Source organism: Megascapheus bottae, chromosome 17 (assembly GCF_031878675.1).
Source record: "Megascapheus bottae isolate mThoBot1 chromosome 17, mThoBot2.hap1, whole genome shotgun sequence".
Classification (NCBI taxonomy): Eukaryota; Metazoa; Chordata; class Mammalia; order Rodentia; family Geomyidae; genus Megascapheus; species Megascapheus bottae.
This window is the reverse complement of record NC_143525.1, coordinates 36615220-36640945: the sequence shown is the minus strand read 5'-3', so window position 1 is coordinate 36640945 and position 25726 is coordinate 36615220. Positions and strand designations below refer to the sequence as shown.

The following is a 25726-nucleotide window of genomic DNA, read 5'->3' as shown; positions in this document are numbered from 1 at the left end:
GACCGGACGAGAGCCTGGGAACAAGGCTGCCTTTGCTTTCTCTTCATTTCTAGCCTCCTATATAGTTCCCAGTTATTTTCAAATACAACACCATGCAAAAATTCATAAAGGACTGTGTGTGTATGTGTGTGTGTGAATGAGTGATAGGAATATGTGGGTGTCAAATGTGAGCGTGTATAAGAAAATCATGCACATAAAGAAAAAGCAGTGCAACAAATGGCAAGAGGCAAATCTAGGTTAAGATTATATGGGTATTCTGTTTACTATTCTTATTATTCTTGTATCTGTGGATCTTAAATTATTTCCAAATACAGTGCTGAACCATGAATAAGTGCTAAATGAATTTAGCTTACTAGAAGTTTTTTTTTTTTAATTGTTTATTATTTTTTTTGCCAGTTCTGGGGCTTGAACTCAGAGCCTGAGCACTGTCCTTGGGTTTTCTCAAGGCTAGAGCTTTACCACTTGAGCCACAGCACCACTTCTGGTTTTTTCTATGTATGTGGTACCGAGGAATGGAACCCTGGTCTTCATGAATGCTAAGCAAGCACTCTACACTAGGCCAAACTCCTGGCCTAGAAGTTTTTTAAACGGAGATTTTCTTATATCCCCCATTTAACAAGTGAAACACTTGACATCCAGAGAATCTATGGGACTCCTCTGAGTTCACCTAACACTTGGGCAGAGACAGAGGTAGAATTTGGGCTCAGGTATTGAACCTGTAGTAGGCCACCCCTCAGGAGACTGCGGCTTGTCTTTTTACTTCTCAAGCTGGATAGGGTTCGCATCAGATTCTGGGAGCTGACTGGGTAGGTATCTGTTGCTGTGAGTTAGCACCCCATGCCCCCCTATATTGTCCTAATAGCCAAGTGGGTGTGTCACACTGAGAATGCTCTGGATGCCAGGTACCCTGGAGGGAGAGCTGCCTCCTCTACTTCGGGATTAAGCACTCTCACTGTGCTCTTGACTCAGCTCTTCATTTCTTAAAACACAGACTTGGAAGGCTCTTCTGTGTCACAACCATGGAGTAATAGATACTTCATCTTTATACAGTAAAGGACTTGAGGGTGAAAGCAGCAAGTTCCATTTAGAGAATGATGCTAGGTTACAGGCCTAGGGTCAGAGAGCTTCCTTTTGCCCAGACAATACCAGACAATTGGTATACTCATGTCTTTGTGAATGTGGTAGGTCATGGGGGAGGGAATTTGTGTGGTTCAGTACATCACATCACACGAAGTGGATCAGGAGTTCCAACTTCATATACAAAGGAATGGTTCCTTTCAGTCAGGCTTCCTTTTAGCCCAAGCCCAAGGAGGGCTGGATGTGAGAATCATTGCTAGGCAGAGTTAGAAGATCAGACCCTGCTGGGTTCCAGCCCTGTGTTTTTACAACAAAGCCCACATTGAGCATCTGTCTGTGCTCCTTGAAGACACTGAATTGTTCCGTTATTGCTTTGTAGTATGTCCCCTTCTCCCCCAACTGCCAGGGCTTTGGGGTAAGGCCTACTGTTGTTAGCCTAAGGGGGGGAAAAAACAGGTTTTTAAAAATCTACTTGAATTTTTTTTTTTTCTTTTTGCCAGTCCTGGGCTTGAGCTCAGGGCCTGAGCACTGTCCTTGGGTTTTCTCAAGGCTAGAGCATTCTACTACTTGAGCCTGAGCACCACTTCCAGCTTTTTTCTATGTATGTGGTACTGAGGAATTGAACCTGGGTCTTTGTGCATGCTAGGCAAGCACTCTACCACTAGACCAAACTCCCAGCCCTTTACTTGAATTTAAAACAATTTTTATTTGGCAGTACTAGGATTTGAATTGAGGGCCTCATGCTTGCTTGCTTGGTACTCTTACCACTTGAGCCACACCTCCAGACCTACTTTTGCTGATTATTTTGGAGATGGAGACTCCTATTTTTTCTGCCTGGAGTAGCCTAAAGCCTTGTTTTCTGAATCTCAGCCTCCTGAGTAACTGGTTTATAGATGTGAACCACCAATACCTGGAAAAGTCTTTAGCTCTAGTGTGCATACTTTATCTGAAATGTCTACCTTCTGCTGCCATAGCCTTGATTAACCTGGCTGGGTTAAGTTATCCTCAAAAGGTTTTTCCACGGCCCAGTCAGTTACCTGATACAGTTCTATGAGCATGGAGTATATTTTCACCCTAGTCTGTACACTCATAGTTTGTGCTGGGCAGTTCAGTTACTGAGTTACGTACTATCCCCAGGATTCTCTTCACCTTGTTCATATCTTCCACTGCTCTTTCCTACTCCAAACTATATGATGGATGGATGACAACCAAAATCAGAGAAAGGTGGAGGCGGATGAAAGAAGTCTGTCCCCTAGGTATTTGGGGAGGGGGTGTTGTCTGAATCTTTCATAGCTCTGCTGGAGCTGCTTTACAAATGGCTATGGTATCTGCTTGGAGATGATAGTGACAGCTGAGCCTTTACTTTCCAGTTCCCAGAGAGCTAAAGAGGATTAATGGGTAATTAACATGCCATACTGTTTCCCGGGATTAAATTGTCCTTTTTCTTCAAGACGAGAAGTCTTTTATTTACCTCACTGATAAAAGAGGCTCCTGATTTTTGAACCAGATCCAAAGCCCATCCATTGCATACGGGGGAAGATGGTATCACCTGCCAGTGATGTATGTTGTCACACCCTCCTCTGCTTCTGGAAGCCCATGTGGAGAGGTAATTCCAGAGCAGTCTTCTGCTAGGAGGCCATCAGTAGCATCAGACATCTGTTGAGGATAGGAAAAATGTCTTTCCGATGCAATTCCTTCAAGACTATTTTTGGAGGGGGTATTTGCTTATTTGCCTAGTTTACTCTAGAGGCATGGTATAACCTTTGTGCCTCTCTTAGGAAATCTGAACAAGGGCTCCAGAGCAGGAGCTGCCCTGGAATGTCTCCCAGCAAGCACACTTTGGGTTTTTTCCACAGCATGGGAACTTGCCATTCATTTGAGGTTAGCTCTAGAAGGCCAGGACCCGGGGAAAGAAATGCTCTGTAGGATGTAGTTTTCTCTTAGGTGTCTCCTCTTTAAACTGGGAATGCAAAGGAAAGACAGCCAGGCTCACGCCTGTAATCCTAGCTACTCAGAATGCTGAGATCTGAGGATTGCGGTTCAAAACCAGCCTAAGCACTAAAGACTCTGAAACTCTTTTCTCCAATTAACCACTACACAACCAAAAGTGGCACTTTGGCTCAAGGGGTAGGGTGGTAGCCTTGAGCTGAAGAGCTCAGGGACAGTGCCCAGTCCCAGAGTCCAAGCCCCATAACTGACAGATCAGAGATGATCAGAGAAGACTTTGTGCATGTGGGAGCAGAAAGTTCACCCATAAAGGATCCCTGGCAGGATTGATAATCCTGAAGACAGCAGAATCTGTGATTCTGACCTTAGCTCCGAGGAACCTAATTGCACAGTTGGTCCTTACAAGTTCCCTCCTCCCCAAGCACAGGGCAGAATGAATCAGAATCAGGGTTAAGAGCAGAGGTTCCTGACAGAGTCCAAGCTAGTGCAGTTTAGGAAACCTGGCTGCCCTCTGAGGTCTGCATGGTGGTTTACTCCAGCTTGCTCAGTCATGTGACCAGGCCTTCTGCTTGTGGCTAGCCACAGGTAAATTGAGCACTATTTATATTCTTCTCCATGGGGAGAGATCGTCTGGAAGGCCGTAACACAGCTGTCTAAGCAGTCTAGGTAAGACAGGTCTCCTTGTCTCCTTTTTGACTTTATGCCGTCTTTCTCTTTCTCCTTAATTCATCTTGCCCCAGATAGTAGCAGGGATTCTGAGAGTTCCATAGCCATCTTGACTTACCCTTGTATAGCTGAGGAATTTTAGAAGGAGGATGCATGGGCTCATCTGGTGGTACCTCCTGCTTTCAGTGGTGATTTTTTTTTTCTTTGTACTTGTCCTGGGGTTTGAACTCAGGGTCTGAGCATCCTTAGCTTTTTCTCCCAAGGCTAATCCTCTACCACTTGAGCTACAGCACCACTTCCAGCTTTTCTGTGTATTGTGGTACTGAGGAATTGAACTCAGGGCTTCATGCATGCTAGGCAAGCACTCCACCACTAGGCCACATTCCCAGCCCAGGGCCTGAGCGCTGTCCTTGGGTTTTCTCAAGACTACAGTTCTACCACTTGAACCACAGCATCACTTCTCGCTTTATGTATGTGGTATCGAGGAATCGAACCTGAGTCTTTGTGCATGCTAGGCAAGCACTCTACCACAAGGCAAAACTCCCAGCCCCATAAGGACATTTTTCTATATCATCACTACTATGTATAAGAAAATTAACTGATTTCAATCAGATACAATGGTTCACACCTGTTATCCTAGATACTCAGGCTGAGATCTGAAGATCACAGTTCAAAGCCCACCCCAGCACTAAAGTCCATGAAACTCTTATTTTTTTTTTTTCTTCAGTTGTGGGACTTGAAGTTCGGGCCTGGGTATAATTCCTGAGCTCTTCAGCTCAAGGCTATTGCCCTGCCCCTTGAGCCACAGTGCCAGTTCCTGTTTTCTGGTGGTTAATTGAAAATAAGAGTCGCACAGACTTTAGTGCCCAGGCTAGCTTTGAATCTTGATCCTCAGATCTCAGCTTCCTGAATAGCTAGGATTACAGGCGTGAGCCACTGTGCCCAGCCATGAAACTCTTATCTCTAATTCACCACCAGAAAACCATAAGTGGCAGAGGGGCACTGTGGCTCAAGTGGTAGAGGGGTAGCCTTGAGCTGAAGAACTCAGGGACAGCACCCAGACCCAGAGTTCAAGCCACCAACTGATTAAAGACAATTTTTTTAACTGATTTCATATTTTCTAATACTCTGTCCCTTTTTAAATTTCCCCTTTAGTTGCTGTGGTTGTGATTTAGGACTAAAAATATATGTGGTTAAAAACTTCTCTATCTAGAAGTATCTCTATCCTTTATTTTTGTTTTCTGTTTTTATGACACTTTGAGAAATAATCTTACAACTCTTCTATACTCTGGATTTTTTTCTGCCTGTTTCCTCATTGTGGTGTTTCACTCTTTAGTCCATGTTTCCTGTAAATGGGAAGTCAGGCTGAGGTTTGATTGGAATCAGGTTGACTATTCCTGACAAGAACATTTCTTGGGTTAAGTTGTAGGCTTCATAATAACTATTTTGAGGACATTTTGCACATAATGCAAGAATGTCCATAACTAATCACACTAAAGTTTTTTGAGGGTGGAGTGAGGGCTGCCAGGGATTGAACCCAAAGCCTTACACATGCTGAGCACATGCTCTGCCCCCAAGCTACCCTCCAGCCTAGTTATGCTAAGCTTGATCACTCAAGTGATGACCAGCAAGTTTTCCATTATAAAAAAAAGTACATTATTCTCCTAGAAAGTGTTTTATGAAGTGATACTTTGGCATTGTGTAAATATGCTCTATTTGTAGATGACCTTTGGCCCAGTGGTTTTGATATCTACTGACTGGGTTTTGTTTTGTCTTGCTTAAATTTTGGCCATACTGCAGTTTGAATTCAGAGTCTTATACTTGCTAGGCAGGTGTTCTACTAATTGATTCATCTTTCCAACCCTGTTTGTGTGCCATTTTCAAGATAAGTCTTGTTTTATGTCTAGGCTGGATTGGACTGTCACCTTCCTATTTCTGTCCCCTATGTAATTAAGATGACAGTCATTGGCTGTTTTACTTCTGTAGTTGTACACTTCTATGCTCAGCTATTGATCTTCCCCTGTAGCTAGGCTAACATACAGGTACCACCATGCAGTGGGGCCTCATGAACTTTTTGCCTAGACTAACTTGAACTTTTTATCTTTCAGATCTTTGAATCCTAAGTAGTAAGGATTACAAATATAATATATATATATATATATACATACTTTTTTTTTTTTGTGCCAGTCCTGGGCTTGAGCTCAGGGCCTGAGCACTGTCCTTGGACTTTCTCGAGGCTAGAGCTTTACCACTTGAGCCTCAGCACCACTTCTGGCTTTTTTCTATTTACATGGTACTGAGGAATAGAACCCAGGTCTTGGTGCATGCTAGGCAAGCACTCTACCACTGGGCCAAACTCCAGACCCCCCTATATATTTTTTTAAAAGATAAAAAAGCCAAGCATCAGTAGTTCATGCCTATAATCTTAACTACTCAAGAGGCTGAGATCTGAGGATTGTAGGAAAAGTTTGTGAGACTCTTATCTCCAATTAGCCACCACAAAGCTGGAAGTAGAGCTATGGGTAATGTTTTTAGGGTGTTAGCCTTGAGCAGAAAAGCTCAAGTATAGCACCCAGGTCCTCGGTTCAAGCCCCACAACACACAAAGAACAAAACAACAACATAAACCAGACTATGTTGCCTTGACTGGCCTTGAAGTTTCAATTATTCTGTCTCAGCCTCCAGAGTGCTGAGATTATGGGCCTAGACTATCAAGCCTTGCTGACATTTATTGGCTTTTTGATTCAGATATTATTTTGACAATTGCATAAAGAGGGTTATGAATGAACACTAGTAGACATAAATGTTGATTTGATCAGTTCAATAAAAAAAACAATTTTTGTGGCTTTTGAAATATTGAGGGAAGGCAAGAAATTTAGTCAACATTTATATTCTATGTGATTTGAACTGATTACATCACAGATTAGTTGCTTAAGTATATATTGCTACCTGGAAGTTTGCTTGTAGGAAAAAGGTAGGCTAGATAGAACTAAAAATTAATAATTATTAAGAAAGTAAAGTCATTTTGATTATTTGAAAATTATAATTATTTTATCTTTATCTTCCTTTTTTTAATTTTCTTTCAGTATTGGGATTTGAAGTAGGGACCTTGCACTTGGGAAGCAGGTACACTACCATTTGATGTCACATCCTGAGCCCTTTTTGCTGTCATTATTATTATTATTATTATTATTATTATTATTATTATTTTGGTGTATGAGAGTATTTAGGCTTGAACTCAGGATCTGGGTGCTGTCCCTGAGCTCTTTTGCTCAAGACAAGTGCTCTACCACTTGAGCCACAGCTCTCCTTCTAGCACTTGGTGTTTAATTGGAGATAAGAGTCTAATGGACATTTCCGGCCTGAGCTGGCTTTGAGCTGCAATCCTCCTGATCTCGTACTCCTGAGTAGCTAGGACTACATACAAATGTAGTTAAGCCAAGAACCACCATTCTTGGCTTTTCTTTTTTTCTTTTTCTTTTTTGATGCCAACACTGGGGCTTGAACTCAGAATATCACCCTCTCATGGATTTTTATTTCTTTATGATTATTGAACTACCTCTTCATTTACACCTCTAGTTTTGTCTTTTTACTGGTTTATTGAAGATGAGAGTCTTGAGAGTTTGTCTCCCTGGGCTGGCTTAAACCTCAATCCTTAGATCGCAGCCTCCTGAGTTGCCGGCTCTTTTACTTGCTTTCTTCCTACTTTCCTCACTAGGAAAGGAAACTCACATTCGGTCAATCCAACATGCCCAATGGGAAAAAGTATTCCAGAAACCCAGGTATGATCATTCTGGCTCCTAGCAAATGAAAGGAATAGAAACTTCCATTCCACCTGAACCAAAGCAGCCAGGAAGTCGTAAAACAGTTGAGTCTGATTGAAACATTAGTACTGGAAATATACTTAGTACTGGAAAAGTCGTAGGTTTGAGAAATAAAAGCCTCATTTTGCTCTTTGACCTTGGAGAAATCAGTTTACCTTACTGCTTGTGAATGTCACCTCACCATTTATAATACTTTGGAAGCTCTGTCTCCCGTACAAGAATCTATGATTGTGTAAGCCACATATATTTAAAACAATTCAGGGTTCAGGTTCACCATTATCATCTTGCAAGATTTACCTAGACTTCTCCAATCTCCAATTCTCACTTATCACTTCTGTTAAAAAACAACATAAGAGGTGATTGAGTGTTGTGAACTTTTTTCTATTGTATAGGAATCAGATTACTGAGACTTGATGATATGAAGGGTATCTACCTATTATTTGAGTTTATAGGCCACTCAGAAATCTGTTACTCTCTAGAAATCAAGAAGTGAGGGTTTTTTTGTTTTTGTTTTTATTTGTTTGTTTGTTTTGTGAAGCAGGGGTGAGGTTACTTGCTGTACATGCCATTCTTGCAAAGTCCAGTCCATTCTAAATGCAAAGCATTTTCCAATCAATAGCTGCTGCTGCTTTATCTTAAGTAAGTTGATATCCTATAGAACTCCTCTTCAGAGAATTCAGATAAAAGGTGAAAAGTACTTCCTTTTCTTCTAAATGCAGTTTTTTGTTTTTGTTTTTGCTTTTGAGAGTTGAATGAATAGCAAAGGGACTAGTCAACTTTTTTTTTGTTGTTGCACACATATGTACACTTTGGCATTGCCCTTTGTCTCCTGGATGATGCAGAGTTAGTGTTCACCTTTGCTTCTACAGAATGAGTTCTCTTGTCCAATCTCTCCAGCTGTCTCCAGATGTGTTTTGTATTTTTCTGAAGTCAGGCATGCAGAAATGCTTTCATTGGCTCCACTTGAGCTGTACACTTAAATATAGCATTGGAGACTGAGTCAGGGCCTGACTAAAAAATTCTTTGGGTGTACGTAAATACCATTTCCTTTTTTGTTGGTGTGTGTGTGTGTGTGTGTGTGTGTGTGTGAGAGAGAGAGAGAGAGAGAGAGAGAGAGAGAGAGAGAGAGAGAGAGAGAGAGAGAGAGAGAGAGAGAGAGAGTGTCAGACCGTTAGGGAAATGGTGGGCCTGAGCTAGGTGACTTGGAGCCTCCATCACTCTTTTTTGTGGATGTTTATATCTGTCCTAGACTTGAACTCAGAGCCTGGGTACTCCTTGAGCTTTTTTTGCTTAAGGCTAGCACTCTACCACATGAACTAGTTCCACTTCCAGCTTTTTTCAGCCTTTGAACCATGATTCAGTCTCCTGAGTAGCTAGGATTCCAGGCATGGGCCACTGGTACCTGGTTTGCTTTTTTTTTTTTTTATTAGCCTTTTTGGTAGAGGAAACATGATATTACCCCCTTCCCTTTTTTTCCCCCTCCAGTCCTGGGGCTCGAACTCAGGGCCTGAGTACTTTCCTTGGACACTTTTTACTCAAGGCTAGCACTCTGCCACTTAAGTCACAGCACCACTTCTGGCTTTTTATGTGTATGTGGTTCCCGGGAATTGAACCCAGGGCTTCATGCATGCTAGGCCATCACTCTACCACTAGGCCACACTCCTAGCCTCTCATTTTTCCTTCTTGAGTCTAGTTTTTTGATCTACCTGGTGTGGTGAAATTAGCTATGACTCGTTATTGGATGAGGTATTCAGGGCTGGGGACTCATATAGTTCAGAGCCCTGAGTTGAGTCCCTAGCAGTATTGGGTGGGAGGAACTCTTCAAAACCCCAGATTGCTTTTTACTAGCTGGGATGAATGGGGTCTCCATGGGATTTCCACAGAAGGCTTCTAATTCTTGAATAGTCATATTGAAGATTTCAGTTTCACCACAACTTCCCTTCAAAACCCATGTCTCTGAGTTAAGCGTTAGGTGGCCCTGGGCCACAGTTAGCACAAGAGAACGCCTGCATTGTTTAATCCCAACACATGTCCTGAAATAGAATAATAATCCCTGCCAGGCTACTCAAAGGAACTTCCCCTGCTGATTGCAAATCTGTTCTTGGGGAAGTATTTAGAATTTTCAATCCCTGTTTTACTTTGTTCTCCAAATTAAAATTTCTCCTAATAAACCAGGCACCAGTGGCTCACGCTTGTAATCCTTAGCTATTCAGGAGGCTGAGATCTGAGGATCACAATTCAAAGGCAGCTCAGGCGGGAAAGTCTGTGAGAATCTAGTTAGCCACCAGAAAGCCCAAGTGGTAGAGCGTAAATTTGAACAGAAAAACTCAGGGACAGCGTCCTAGAGTTCAAGCCCCAGGATCAGCAGACACACAAGTACATGTACATGCACATACAAGTGCATGCGCGCAGATATACACCTAAATAAATTTGTTATATCACAGGGGAACAGGTCAGAGCAAGACCTGCTCCCTCAATGTTCAACCATATTATTCTGTGCCTGCCTCATTCTCCCTAAAAAAATGGAAAAATGCCTGTAATACAATCTCATTTCATTAAAATCTGTATGTATACATATGTGCATGAGGAAAAGCGAGGTAATTGTGACACCATAGTAATCTCTGCATGGACCATTGCATAATTTGTCTTTTACTTTTGGTTCATCAGTTTTTTGGTGGGTAATTAGAGATGAGAGTCTTTCGGTCTTCAGTGCTGGGCTGGCTTTAAACTGAGATTCTCAAATCTCAGCCTCCTGAGTAGCTAGGATTACAGGCTGGAGCCACCACTCCCAGTTCATCATGTTCTTACTTCCTGTAACATATGTGTTGTTTCTGTTATGATAAGTATGATTTTCTCTTTTAGACGGGAGGTTACAAGAGTAGTGCTAATACTTGCTTCAAAGCCTGACGACAAGAGATGACTCACAACTTGTTTGTTGAACCAGCTAGTTGTTGAGTTTTTGCCATGCCTAAGACCATATTGGATGTCTCTCTTCCTTTTGTAGTCCCTCGTGGGTATTTTGGGGATGATTAGGCCTTATGCTGATGGAGGCCTACATAGAGGTCTTGTCTGGGTCCCAGGCTTCTCTCTGCTGCATTGCCCCAAACATAGTGAAATGGTAGAATGGTCTCTGTAGATGCCCAGCCAGAGCTCTTGGTCCTTGGTGTTGGCAGGGTCCTCAGTCCTGCCTCCCCCACAGTCTGCTTCTGGCCAAATTGAGAAGAACTGCTTAAATGGTCTCATGGCATCATCATCATCCTTTTTCCTTGCAGTCCTCTCCTGCTAAGAGCTGTCATCTTCTCCTTCAGATTCCTCTGAGGGGATATGCTAGTGTGATTAGACCTGAGTTGACTTCCAGCAAGGAACTGGGTATGGGAAAAAGGAATTGGTGACTCTTCTGAAGTGGCATTTCCAAGGGGGGTACTCGCAGGGTAACTGGCACTGATGGGTCACTTGCATCAGCCTTCCCCCTTGAATCCTGCCAGCAGCTTCTTGCTTTACTCCTCTTGTATGAGCAGTGTTCAACACAGAGCTGGTGCTCAGTGGGCATGCAAATCTGCTTCCTGAAGGAGTCTGCCATCTGTTGCTGTGCGTTGGGCTCTTCTCCACCCTTGATTCAATGTCTTGCCTGCTGTGTGTGCTGTTGGTTCTGTTGACTATCCCTCAACAGCACTGGACTGCTGGGCCCCCTCTCCTCAAAGCCAGACAAGCATAACAGTTGGGAGACAGAGCCAAGTGGCTCTGGAAGATAGTACCTAAGGCTTCTTATCTCCAATGTGTCTGTTTTGTTTTGTTTTTTCCATTTGCTGTTGCCCAAGAACCAAAGCATCCGCCACTACTCAGCTGCATGGTGAAATGGCCTGGCCTGGTGCCAGGGTGCTTCGCCAGGTGGCTGGGCTGTGGAGGCTGCTGTATGCGATGGGCCGATAATACCCCATGGTGCTGTAAACAGGACACTCCACCCTCCCACAGCAGCCACTCAGTCGGTACCCCAGCGCCTGCTGCTTTGTCATGGCCTGTCATGATATGGCTTTCTCTTCTCTGATAGAAGAACTGATTGTGCTATTTCCCAAATCTGAGAGGGGTACTTTCCAAAAATGAAACCAGTTCATCCTCCAACCACAAGCAACCGTTGACACCTCTCAGCACTTCCTATCCTTTAGCCATAATCGCACATGTGCAGAGCAGAGCCCACTATGCACGTCTTTCCAGTTTGTACCCAAGGGAGGGATAAGCCCACAGGCCTGGACCGCAACTCTACTCACATGTGAGATTTCTTAGCAGAAACTCTCAACTGAGGTTGGTCAGCCTCCAGTTGGCCTCAGAACTTAAGAGGTGACCTGCTGCTGCCGCTGCCCAAGTCTATGAGCACCTTCAGAATTTCCATCCTCCTGCCTTAGCCTCTCAAGATCTGGAATTAATGTGCCACCATGTCCAGCTAGATGCACCTTTACATTGTTCCTGCACCATTTATCTCGGATGGTATCTAAGACTGCATTAGACTGTCATTAGTAAAAGGAAGTATGTGGCCGGGCACTGGTGGCTCATGCCTGTAATCCTTGCTTTTCAGGAGGCTGAGCTTTAAAGATCACAGTCTGAAGCCAGCCTGAGCTAGCTTCAGTCCATGAGAGCTGAAAAATGGCTCTGTGGCTCTTGTGGTAGAGGCTCAGGGATAGTGCCCAGGCCTGAGTTCAAGCCCCAGGAACAGGAAGAAAAAAATGTTCTTATCACTAAAGATATATGCCTTCCAGGAGACCCAAGGGCATCAGTTATCTATCTATAGGTACAGTGGCTAAAACAATCACCATTTATTTCTGAGCAGTCTTCTCTTTCCTCGTTGTCTCACCCCCACCTTCAACCTTAAAGGAATAAAGTATCTTCATTTCTTCTTTGCATCCCAGCATCCCCAGGTCATAACTCAGGCTGATGGTGCCCTGGTGCGGAGAGAGAGTGGGCCCTGTGAGGGTGGTAGTATTGGTGATAGTCACATCATAGTGAAAGGGGATTAGAAGACAACCTACGCTGCTCACATCTTAGCCCTTGCCCAGATACTGTGGGCCACAGTATACCTACCAGCCTGTGGCCCCTTTAAGGATGGCACAAAAACAACATCAGTGTCTGACTTTGGCTCTGGTTTGTGTTACATTTGGGGGAAATTAATACCTTGGTTTATCCCTTAATCAGTTCTGGTGCCCAAAGCAGCAGGTGCTTACCAAACCATTTGTGGAGAGGTTTATGAAATAAGAGGCAGATTTTTTTTCCCTATTAAAATCTTATAAAAGGGCCCTTCCCTTATTTCTTAGGAATGAAAGAAACATGACATTTTAGTCTCCTTAGAGGCACAGGGACACGCCAAGAATTTTGGAGTGTGGGCAGGCGGCAGGCATTGGTGCCTTGCTGAAGGCTCTGAGACAGAGGTACTTCTGTCTCATGGCAAGTTAGGTGGTAAGCCAGCCCCCTGTGCAGGGATTTGGTCCCTCTGGAGAGAAGACTGAGGCCCAGTCATTTCCTCATCTAAGGAAACGAAGCAGATGCAGAGACTCCAGCTGGACATAGATACAAGGAGGTCCTAGAATGTCTGCAGCAGGGAGGGAGGCAGAGGCTGCCATGTGCTTGGGCTGCTAGAGCTCAGTCCTCTCTCCCTGGCCCTCCCTTCTTCCTTTTTTTTTTTCCAGTTCTGGGCCTTGAACTCAGGGCCTGAGCACTGTCATCCTTGGACTTCCTCAAAGCTAGAGCTCTGCCTCTTGAGCTTCAGCACCAATTCTGGCTTTTTTTTCTATATATACGGTACCGAGGAATCAAACCCGCGTATTTGTGCATGCCAGGCAAGCACTCCACCTCTAGGCCAAACTCCTGGCCCTCTTTTCCCTTTTTTTTTTTAAATTTCCCTTGTACAGTTTCTATGATCATATAGATAGATAGATAGATAGATAGATAGATAGATAGATAGATAGATAGATAGATAGATAGAAAGAAAATAGATACAGAGAAGTCAGGATCCATAAAGACCACAGAATCTTTGTTAAGTCAGATGGTCAGAAAGAATGTAGACTTGAGCAAAATTTGAGTAGTTACATTCTCAAACTGAATTTCAGGATTCTGAGTGTTCTCAACTACTGTGAGCACAAAATACTACTAGGATTACTGAACTCTTTTGAGCCTTGGAGACTGAACTCTTAACTCATTGAACAGGAACTGATAAAATGAGTGTGGTAAACTTGTCCCAAACAAATGGAATCTTTGACAGCAGGTTCCCAAAACTTCCTCAAGAAACAAAACACAAAGAGGTTGACAACTCCAGATCAGACCTATTTCCTCCTACATGCTCTGTCCCTGAAGGGGGCTTAAAAAGCTGTGCATCCTCCAGGGATCCAGGCAGGTGTCCCTGAAACCTCAATGAGTGTCTGCAGTGCAAGAGGCATTGAGCTCTCAGTGAGTCGTTGCATGACTGAGCTAGCTTGGAGTAGCATCACAGATTATAATTCTCTCTTTCCTCTTTTTTTTTTTTCTCCTGCTCAAGATTAGCATTCTATCATTTGAGATACAGCTTTATTTCCCACTTTTTTGGTAGTTAATTGGAGATGAGAGTGTCACAGGAAAAGCCCAGGCTAGCTTCGAGCCATGATTCCCAGATCTCAGCCTCTTGAGTATCCATGATTACAGGAATGAATTACTGATGCCCACCTTTGCTTTATCAGTCTCTTCCTAGCCCTTTCTAGAGCTGACAGGAGAGTAAAATGTTACATCTCGTGAAAGTACTTTGTGCGGATGGGGCCAAATTGAAAATACTAAAGGTGGTTCTCACAGTGACTTAGGTAAAGAAGTTGGGAGAGGGGAACTAGGGGACCCTAAAAGGTCTTTCTTCCCATAGCTATTTCTTGGCCTTTCAGTCCATTTCCTTCCTTTGACACAAGGTTGAGGCAGCTTCTTAGGATCATATTTTAGCCTGTATGCCTATTACTTGCTCACCTGCTTGCCACCTGCATCTTTGATTATCTTTTATGTAATGTTGCAAAGCATCTTTCCAGAGCTCCTGCCTGCCTCATCACAGGACTCTTTTTTTTTTTTTTTTTTTTTTTGCCAGTCCTGGGCTTGAGCTCAGGGCCTGAGCACTGTCCTTGGATTTTCTCAAGGCTAGAGCTCTACCACTTGAGCCTCAGCATCACTTCTGGCTTTTTCCTATGTATGTGGTACCAAGGAATTGAACCCGGGTCTTCATGCATGCTAGGCAAGCACTTTAACCACTAGGCCAAACTCCCGGCCCTAATCACAGGACTCTTAAGGATGGAAGCCCACAGGGTCTGAGCTGGCTTCTTACATGGGCAGAAGCTCTTAGAAATTTGGGTTGGCACCTTTTCATCTTGAATCCAGCACAGAAAAATGAAATGAGTGATTTAAATGCTAGTGTAGGAGCTGAAGTTGGGTTTTGCACTTAGTGGGCTTGCCACTAACTTACTGGGTGACAAGATCACAGGGAAGGGAAGTGATTGTGCCCTGCAGAGCCTCAGAAAGGGGGACAAAAGGCAATAATGATGGAGTCTTTACTCAAAATGAGCAGGCTGAGCATGGATCCATATTGCAGACAAACCCAGAATCTATGGTATAATTAGAGTAGGTTTACCCTTTTTATTTTTTTGATCTGTCATGGGGCTTGAACTCTGGGCCTGGGTGTATTCCTAAGCTCTTTTGTTCAAGGCTACTACTCTACCACTTTGAGCTACAACTCCATTTCTGGTTTTCTGGTGGTTAATTGGAGATAAGAGTCTCACAGACTTTCCTGCCTGAGTTGGTTTTGAACCGTCATCTTTGAATCTCAGCCTCCCGAGTAGCATGAGCCATCAGCACCTAGAAGGTTTACCCTTCAGATCCTTGGGTACCTGACAACTACCAGCCTTATGCTCTCCATGGGATACATCAGACAGGGGAGAAATCAGAGGCAGGCCTCAGCCTCGGGCTGTTTATTACCTAGGAGTCACAAATACCAAGAGTGATGGCATGTCCTGGAAGTGTGCAATGTATACTGTGGAAACAAAATTTTTAGACGCTCCTAGCAGGGGATTCCCAGGATTTGAGGCTTGGTGGAGTAGAGGTGGAGGCCATTGAGCTAGCTTGATAGATGGCCCTGATTTTAGCTCTGTGCCAAACCTCGGAAGAGGAAAAGCCCAGGATAGCATCCAGAGGAGAAGTGATGTATAAAGGAAAAGAGGACATAACATAAAGTGTTTCACTTCAGTCTTTGAAAGAACTTTTAAAGAGTTTCAGTATGGAAATGTTAAGATCACTTAAAATGACATGTTGGGAGGCCTGGTGGTTCAAACCTGAAATCCCAGCCCTAGGGAGGCAGAGGTAAGAGGATCTTGAGTTTAAGATCAGCCTGGTCTGACTTAGGAAGACACTAGCTCAAACCATGACCCTCAAATCTCAGCCACTTGAGTGGTTAGGATTGTAGTTGTAAGCCACCACCACCTGGCTCCAGGTTTTTGTTTTTTTATCCTCCCAATAGAAAATGTGTCTGTTAAACAATAACCCATTCCCTCTGGGAACCCCTGTTCAACTTTCCCTAGGAATGTGCCTGCCTATTCTAGGCACCCCATAGGAGTGGAACATAGCGTTTGCTTTTGTGTCTAGCTTACTTCACTTAGCATCATTTGCGGTGCCTCCACTTTTTTTGTTGTTGTTGTTTTTGTCGGTCCTAGGCTTGAGCTCAGGGCCTTAGCACTGTCCTTGGACTTTATCAAGGCTAGAGCTCTACCACTTGAGCCTCAGCACCATTTCCGGCTTTTTCTATGTATATGTGGTACCAAGGAATCGAACCCGGGTCTTCGTGCATGCTAGGCAAGCACTCTACCACTAGGCCAAACTCCCGGCCCATCCGCTTTTTAATCTATTCGTGATTGATTCTGCGATGATCACCTGTGTGCACATAGCTTTTCAAGCCCTCGGTTTCCACCTTTTTGGAAGGTATGTACCTAAAGGTAGAATTGCTGGATACTTAGCTATTCTAAGTTTAACTTTTTGCGGGACTGTCAATCTGTTGGTGTCTTTTTAATATAAAGTCCTTCAAGTGTATTTATACCCACAGTTCCCAATCCATTTTGCTGTGCTTAATGTACACATAGATTATCAAGGGATTACTATAGATGTGAAAGTATTTGTACCGTTTAAAGGAGAGAACCTTTAGAGACCTTATATTAGTGAAATGTTTTGAATATTGTTGTGGAAGATGGAGTTAACCCTGGACCACTGAAACTTGCAGATGATCCAGAGCCCTTAAGCTTTACCAACTGTGTAAATGAACGGACTTACAATGGCATTATTTTTGTCTCATTTAGATAGAAGGCACTTAAATGTTTTCCTAAACTGGTTCCCTCAGTCCTGGAGAGTGAAAGTAGTTACACAGTTATCTCATCCCAGTCACCCAGGCTCCCTGAAGTGAACTAGGCCTGAAGGAAATACAAAAACATCCTTCAGTTGATTGAGTGGGATTTGTATGTAGGAGCCCTGCCATGGAGCTGGTGGGAGGGAAAAGGGCAGAAGATAAAAGGGAAGAAAGTTTGAGTTTTGTCCATGCACAAGAAGTTCCCTTTTTCATGATGGGAAATAGTGCTGTTCTCAGGAAACTGCACAGACTTAGGAGTTCCAGTTTTTCATATACCAGGAATAGGATAAAGATAGAAACACACATAAAGGAAGTAAATCCAAACTGAAACACCTTGAGTTATTCCTAATGATAAAGTTAAGCCAGGAAAACTTTTAAGACTGTATGTGTTTTATAGGCTGCTTCAAATTCTCTCAGGAGGGAGTGAAGATGTGGCAGCCAGAGGCTTCCCAGAAGAGAGAAAGCTGGCTGCTGTATCTCCTTCCTCTATGTTGACGTGAAGGCGTGCGGGCTCTGCTCTCTTTCAGCCAGTGTCCCATGTTCGGTGGCCCCAGAAAAGTCAGTGTATAGGCCTCAGCCACCCCAGGTCCGACGAACATTCTCTCTGGACACCATCCTCACTTCCTACCTTCTGGGCCAGTGGCCGCGGGATACCGATGGGGCCTTCACCTGCTGTACCAATGACAAGGCCACCCAGGTAATGCAGTCCTCTAGTACTGGGATTGGGAGGGATGGCCGGGAGGTCTTCAGCCCACCCGTCAACTCTGTTATCAAAATGGCCTGTCCTGGATTTTGGTTGTACATAGAGGCTTTTGTCACCTGCTGTTTATCAGCTTCCTTTTCTTCGTCAACTTAGATGAAAGTGAGTTTGCCTTCCACCTGCCCAGTGTGGAGGAACGGCATCGGTTTGGCATTCAAGGCTCATGTGTGGGTAATCAACAGCTGACTTTCCTTGCTAAAATTAAACTAAAGCCCACATTCATTTGAGTTTGTATTCCCTACACAGCTGGAGGAAATGGCCAGTGAGTGTGCTGACCCAGGATAGACCCCAATAGAGAAACAGGAGTGGGAAGCTTTAGATAATGCCTTGCCAACAGCCCTCTCTAGGGTTCCAGGGTACCCTGTGTGTCCTGTGGAGACCATGTTCTTCTTTCTCTTTAGTATGTTTGCTTAGCTTGGTCTTCTCATTTAAGCATTTTGGAGAGGGGGTGGTCATGGGGCTTGAACTCAGGGCCTGGGTACTGTCCTTGAGCTTCTTTTGCTCGAGACTAGCTCTCTACCACTTTGAGCCACTTCTAGTTTTCTGGTGGTTAAAGATCAGGATCTCATGGGCTATTCCGACCCAGGCTGAACTGAACTGTAATCCTCAGATCTCAGCCTCCTGAGTAACTAGGATCACAGGCAGGAGCCACCAATGCCCAGCTCATTTAATTCTGAGCCTGGAAGGAATCTTGTGCATGTGTTAGTTTGGGGGTAAGATAGTATGAGGCTAAACAAGAAGTCATCTTATTTGTGGAATTACATGAAAAGGTTTCTTAATCTGATTCAGGATTTGAACATTCTTAGCAGTTGAGTTGGTAAGAGTCAAGGCTCCCTTCAGATGCAGTTGAAGCTGATTCTGACATTGTGCTTGGACAGATGGAGACAGAAGAAAGAATATTGGGCATAGCCATCAGCCCTCTATTCTGAGTAATAATTGAACACTAAGTGGAGTGTGCCTGCCCTGCCCACTTTGAGGTCATGGGAAGGCAGGTGATGTGTTTCCTATGGCAATTCACTCTGCTTCCTCTTCTCTTCCTTCCTTCCTTTTTTTTTTTTTTTTTTTTTTTTTCAGTCCTGGGCTTGAGCTCAGGGCCTGAGCACTGTCCTTGGACTTTCTCAAGGCTAGAACTCTACCACTTGAGCCTCAGCACCACTTCTGGCTTTTTCTAAGTATGTGGTACCAAGGAATCGAACCCAGGTCTTCGTGCATGCTAGGCAAGCACTTTAACCACTAGGCCAAACTCCTAGCCCCCTTCCTTTCTTTTTTTAAAAATGAAATCCATTTTCAAATGTTATTAATGAGTGTTTGAATGCCTATGCCTGGTCTTGGAGTATTGGAATGAAGAATAAGGAAGTGAGGACAAGATTTGGCCTCTGAGCTTAGATTCCAGTTCTATGAAGACAGCCAAAGGATCAGATGGGACCAAATATCTGACAGAATTAAGAGGAGCAGGATTCTCCTGGGAATGCCCCACCTTGAATCAATAAGTTTAAAACAAGTCAACATTGAGGGCTGTCATTAGCTCTGTGAATAGATAAAGGGAGAGCACACTGCTGGTAGCCGATGGAGCGGGGCTTACTTTCTGGGAGCCCCAGTGCTGAGTTCTCTTTATCCTTTGGCAGACCAGGAAAATAGAATGCTTTGCTTCTCTCTTCTAAGCCTTGGGAGCACAGGCCACTTTTGGTGTAACTTTTGGAGGGACTGCTTAGGCTAGATGATGTACCTGCTCTAAGAGAGCTTCCTGGAGGTACAGAGCTTGAGGTGGCCATTCTGGCCAAAGCAGGTAGCTTATCTCTATCTCTATCATTTCCTGCTGCAGACTTCAAGGAAGCCCCCTATCCCTCTCCTCTGTTAGATCTCTGTCAACCCAAGGCAGGGTTGGCCTCTGACATTCCCTGGCCGGGTGGAGAGGCATAGCCTCTAGGCTGTGTGTTTTTGCTCAGGCTCCAGCTGCAGGCCAGATCTTTTATATAACAAGTCTGGGCTTCTTGCCACAGCAAGACGGAGGTCAGCAATGCGCCTCTATGGGTCTGGCAAGGCCCAGCCATCCAGCTTTCCTCTTTCCTTGGGATAGACTCCAGCCCTCGAGGAACTCTTAGCAACCTGTCAATATTGTGGCTGCAGTCAGGAGGTGGGTGAATTCTGATCAGTGTAGGCATCCAAACCAAAATATGTGCTCTGCCCATCTTTCATGCCTGGTCTTCTGGGAAGTTTCTGCTTCTAGGTTTGGGCTTTGTTCAAATTCCTGCTCGAGGCTCCGGCCTGGCACAAGCCACCTTCTTCAGCTCTGGTGTTACACTGAGAAGGCCTGAGGCTCTCCTGCTAGCTTCTTAAGTAACATGTTCCTTCCTTTTTGAGCTGTTACCCAGGAATGATGGAGATGAAGGAGAGCGTTTACTAGGGAGATGGAGGGAATATGAAGAAAGGGGGAGCATCTGTGCAAATCCTTGAAAGATTTTGTTTTTTAATGAGAGAATCCAGGGTGTTGCACAAGGGCTCTATCACTGAGCTATAGCCTCAGCCTACTGAAAACTACAGGATGTAAACATGGATGGATTGCAGACCTCTACCCAGTTTTTCTCTATTTGCATGAGTGGGCTATTCCTACTGCTTCCTCTGTCTTGTGCCTCTTTTCTTTCAGGCACAGCAGTAGAGTGGTTTATTATTTGCTTTATCTACTGCAACTGGCAGGCACTCATTACTACTTTTCATGTGCCCTGATTCCTGCCACCCAAAGCCTGCAGCCAGAGTCCACATTAACTCTGGTACTCCCAGAGGCCTACCATGCAATGGCGTTAGCATCCGTAAGTCTGGTAAAGGTGAAGCAGTACTTCCTCCAGCCTCCCTAGAGAGAGTAAGTGTCCTGCTCACTCCAAACCAGTTTCAGACCTGGGTAGCAAGCACAGCCAACCCACCATCAGAGAGCTGGCTTGCTGTGTACTAGAGACTTCTCTATGGGACAGAAGATGGAGGTAAAATCTTTCCATTCTTGAGTCTGTTGCAGTGTTCCCCAAATCCCAAAATTCCTCTCTGACTCATGTTTAAAGATGTGAGTCTGGGATAGTGGGTAGTCTTCAGGCACTTTTATGATTTGATGTGGGGAGCTAGATTACCCACATACTTGAGACAAGGGGAACAGGAAGGGTGTGGATGGTTCTTATTTGAGAACTGGCTGTTATAGAAAGGAGGAGTCACCATGGGTGGTGACTGAGGCAGGAGGAGCAATGGGAAAGGTGTCCTGGAAGTCTGCAAAGTGGGTACAGGAAAGAGTCTGGTCTCAGCAAGAGGCCGACAGAGAGCAGGTGGTCAAAGGGGCTAAGAAGAGCCCTGAATGGTATCACCATTATCTGTTGGAGGTACCTTGGTAACCGGGAGGATGTTTGCTGGATTCCTGAGCTTATACAGATACATTTTTCTCTCTGTGGCCCACCCTTCCCCCAGGTCAGTTAGTTCCATAGAGTTGGCCACTAAACATTTTGGGTTGGCCCCTCCTAGTGCCTGGGCCCAGGCCAAGGCTAGCGATGGTAACACATACTGGTGGCTGTGGTCACCCTTCTCTCTTCTTGCTGTGCAAAACATTTGAGTCTTGTACATTTCTGGAGGGAGGAAGTGGGCTCACCACAGCTGGGAGGACTGTTTGAGCGAAGTTCCCCTGCTGGTTCTATGCTGCTCATACCCTGTGGTATCAGTCCTCTGCTCCTTTCAAGCCTTGTTTTCTCTACGTTCTCCAGGTGAGAGGGGGAAGCCCCTGTGGTGGATGTTGGTTTGGTTATTCAAATCTCCTGGAACACCCTGAAAGCCAGAGGCAAAAGCAGGCCTGCTGGTTTGGAAGATCTTCCTATCTCTTCTTGCTTGCTAGGGATCCTTCCCTGTTCTCAGGCTAGTGTCCTAACATTCAGTAATCACATATAATTCAGTGTTACCATCACAGACCTTAAAACAAATAAATAAACAAACAAAAAGACATGTTTTTCTTTATGGTGGGTGAAGGGGCCTGGGCACACCGCCTGTTTTCCAGTGATGACCAGAGCCAGTTGTTGAATATATGGTTTGACAACACCAGCAAATATTTGAAAATGGGGTGATGATGGAAAATCTGAAGAATTTCCTAGCCATTATAGGGCCAGAAATGGTAGTCTTGGCCAATTGCAGCCCAGATTCTCAGTGCTGGCAGATCTCCCCCTCCTGCCAGTGTTTTCCTGCCTTACTGTTTGTCTAGAGTCCTAAGGGACTGCATTTCAGTTCCTCACATAGTCAGTAACGTCTCTTCCAGGCCAGGCATCATGCTGCCCTTTGCTTCCACACAGGTATGGAGGTTATGGTCCCAGGGCCCAGCCCAGCTCTGCACAGGGAGCTTCTGTACTGACAACAGTGAGGATAAGGACTCTTCCTGCTGCTGGTCACAAGAGTCCAGATAGAGGCTGGGAGTTTGGCCTAGTGGCAGAGTGCTTGCCTAGCATGCACGAATATGGGTTCAATTCCTTAGTACCACACACATAAAGCCAGAAGTGGTACTGTGTCTTAAGTAGTAGAGCTCTAGCCTTGAGAAAGCCCAAGAACAGTGCCCAGGCCCTGAGTTCAAGCCCCAGGACTAGCATAAATAAATAAACAAATAAATAAATCCAGATAGAAACTTAGATGGATTGGAAACTGAGACAGACATTCCTGGGTGGAAGGTTTTCAGGTCCATCCTGCCCTTCTTCTCACTATATTAGGGCTACTCTTTGAGCAGGTACCCTGCTCCTGCAGGCCCAGTTATCCTTCTGCAAGTTCTTCTCTTGGAACTCTATTCCAGGCAAGGCTTTCTCGGTATAACCATGTCCGCTTTGGCACACTGTGAGAGCATCCACTACGCAGCTGGCTGCTGCCACTCACAGTCAGTAAGCAGTGCTGCTTTTCTCTCAGCTGTTCCTTCTGGCCAGGATGTGAAATAAACCTGGCTGTTCCAGTGAGAGTCCCTTAGCAAACTGAGCTTTTGTTCCTCTGAACACAAGCTCTCCGCAGCTTGGTTTTCTAGAATAATCATTTACAGTGATACCATGAAGCCTGGCTTGACTGTCAGGGTGATTGCCTGGAAGGGAGATCTTAGTTGTGGCTTACTGTACGCCAAGGAGATCTTGATTCGGACCTCTGTTGTGAAACTCGGAAAAGGGGAGTCACAAGCCAGACACTGATGGCTCATGCCTATAGTCCTAGCTATGCAGGAGGTTGAGATCTAAGGATCCTATCTCAAAGCCAGCCCGGACAGGAAAGTCTATGAGACTCTTACCTCCTATTAACCACCAGAAAATCTGAAGTGGTGCTGTGGCTTAAAGTGATAGAGTGCTAGTCTTGAGCAAAAGAGCTCAGGGACAGCATCTAGGCCCTGAGTTCAAGCCCCATGACCAATAACACCAATAACAACAAAAAAGAATGAATGAATGAAATAAAGAACGATCTTGTCCAACAAGGACTACCTAAAATGAAAGAGGTACTTTTTTTTTTTTTTTTTTGCACTAGGGTTTGAACTTGGAGCCTTATACTCATCAACTTACTTGCTTAGCTGGTACTCTACCAATTTGGTTGTCATTCTTCCAGCCTTGCTCCTCACTGGTTATTTTGGAGAGAATCGCATAGATATTTCTACCCGCATTGACTTTGAATTGTGATCCTTGGGATCTTAGCCTCTGAATGGTTAAGATGATAGATATGAGTCACTAGCTCAAGGGGGACATTCTTAACACACCCAGTGCAGTTAAAGCTAAAGCCCACACTTATGCACATGCTTGCCAGAATGTAAACAGCTTCAATCTCAGGCCAACCTGCTATCTTATATTCCTAAGGCTGATTTAACAAATTACCTTGTGATTTACCAGTTTAAAACAACAGAAGTTTTTTTGTTTTTTCTCTTCAAGGTTCTATAGATCATAATTGAAATTCAGTTTCCATGCCAAGAACAAGTAATTGGTAGAACTGTGCTCTCAGGAACCTCCTTAGTTTTTTTTATTTTTGCCAGTCATGGGACTTGAACTCAGGGCCTGAGCACTGTCCTTGGACTTTTCCCAAGGCTAGTGCTCCACCACTTGAGCCACAGTACCATTTCTGGCTTTTTTTTCTATGTATATGGTACCCAGGAATCGAACCCTGGTCTTTGTGCATGCTAGGCAAGCACTCTACCACTAGGCCAAACTCCCGGCCCACCTCTTTATTTGTTGAGGTAGTCTCCCTATGTAGTCTGGGTTGGACTCTCTCTCTCTCTCTCTCTTTCTTTCTCTCTCTCTCTCTGCCTCCAACTCCCCCCCCCTCTCTCCGCCTCCTAAGTGTTGGGGTTGTAGTATGTAGCACCACACCCAGTTCATTTGCTCTTGTGAAGGCCTGCTCCTCGTCTCTTCCAGATTCCAGTGGCTGCTGGTATCCTGTGGCCACATCACTGCAGTACGCTCATCTGTGGTCACCCTGCTTTATCTTTTTCCCTCTGCCTGGCCCTCTATCACAAGCACACATAGAATGGCATTTAGGTCCCAACCAGATAATCCCAGAGTAATTCTCCCATCTGAAGATCTTGATTCACATTTGCAAAAACTTGGCCATATAAGGTAATATTTACAGTCTTCCAATATCTCTGGTGGGGGGGGGCATCCTTTTTTCATTTTCTTCCCCCCCTTTTTTTTAATCCCATTAAGAGGATTAACAGAATATAATTGGAGAAAACACAACTGCTCCACAATTTCATATACCAATTACATTTTCTTTTGTCTCCTGTCTTTGTTTCGTTTGATATTTTACAGTAGATATATATTATTTTACAGTTAAGAGAACCAATATTATTGTTTATGGGGATACAAAACACTAGTGATTGCAAAATCCTGTAAAACATAAAAGAGAAATTAAAAAATCACCCATGCAGGGTACTGGTGGCTCATGCCTGTAATCCTAACTACTTAGCAGGTTGAGGACTGAGGATTGTGGTTCAAAGCCAGCCAGGCACAAAAGTATGAAACTCTTATCTCCAATTAGCTGCCAAAAACAAACAAAAAACAAATAACAAAAAACAGTGGAAGTAGAGCTGTAGCTTAAGTGATAGAGCACTAGCCTTGAGCAAAAAAATTCTCTCAGGGACAACATCCTGGCCCTGAGTTCAAGGCCTAGGACTGGCACAAAAATAAATACCAAACATTTTGACACTACATATGTATATAAATATATATATATATACACACATTTTCTTTTTGCCAGTTCTGGGACTTGAACTCAGGGTCTGAGCATTATCCTTGGGCTTTCTCAAGGCTAGCACTCTACCACTTGGGCCACAGCACCACTTCTGGGTTTCTGCATGTATGTGGTACTGAGGAATCGAACCCAGATCTTCATGCACTCTACCACTAGGCCAAACTCCTGGCCCCCTACTACTTACATTTTAACCTTTCCCGCCTACTGACCTCTCCCACTACTATTGCCCAGTTTCCCTCTACTCATCTGTCATGATCCCCCGACACACAGGACTTGCTGCAGGGTCTTTGCATTTGCTCTTTGTTTCCTGACTGTGTGGCTCTACCTCTCAGGTCCATCTGGCTCACTCGTCACCTGCTTCCTGGTTTTATCCAATGAGGACTTCCTGGCATTTCTGATTGCATTCCCACTGCTCAGCATTTCTATCCTTTTCTATCTTATCTATCGATTGTGTTTAAGCTTTTACATTTATCACTGTCCACAACAAACTTCAGTAGTCGAGGCCTTTGGTTGTTCTATGCACTGTTGTGTTTCCAGCTTCTGGAATTACAGCTGGCACACACTATACATTCAATAGATACTCAGTGTATGAATGCTGAGCCCAAAGGGCAAAGGAGATGGAGCAGCCAGCACCCAACACAAAGCAGCCAACTTATGGCAGACGTCCCCGTTGACAAGGTTGGGGATAGAAAAAGAGCATAGCATCTTAGATGGCTCCAAGCCCTCACCCCAGGCTTGGAGCCAAGGGTGAGGGCAGAAAAGGAGATGGATTTGTCTGGTCAAGACAAAGCACCGGGGATGGTAATACCTATAGGTAGGGGGTGGGTGTTGAGACTAAACAGTGATTGTTGGGTATTGAATC

At 44.5% G+C, this 25726-nt stretch overlaps 1 protein-coding gene across 2 annotated transcripts in view; it reads left to right on the top strand.

Annotated features, from left to right (window-relative positions):
• The window catches only part of Fam117a (family with sequence similarity 117 member A), a 51970-nt gene that overhangs the window by 13209 nt on the left and 13035 nt on the right, over positions 1-25726 (top strand). For both annotated transcript variants that reach the window (XM_090350959.1, XM_090350958.1), the window contains exon 2: positions 17420-17589. In XM_090350959.1, the coding sequence (XP_090207085.1) occupies positions 17420-17589 (170 nt within the window). The remainder of the gene's footprint in view (positions 1-17419; positions 17590-25726) is intronic.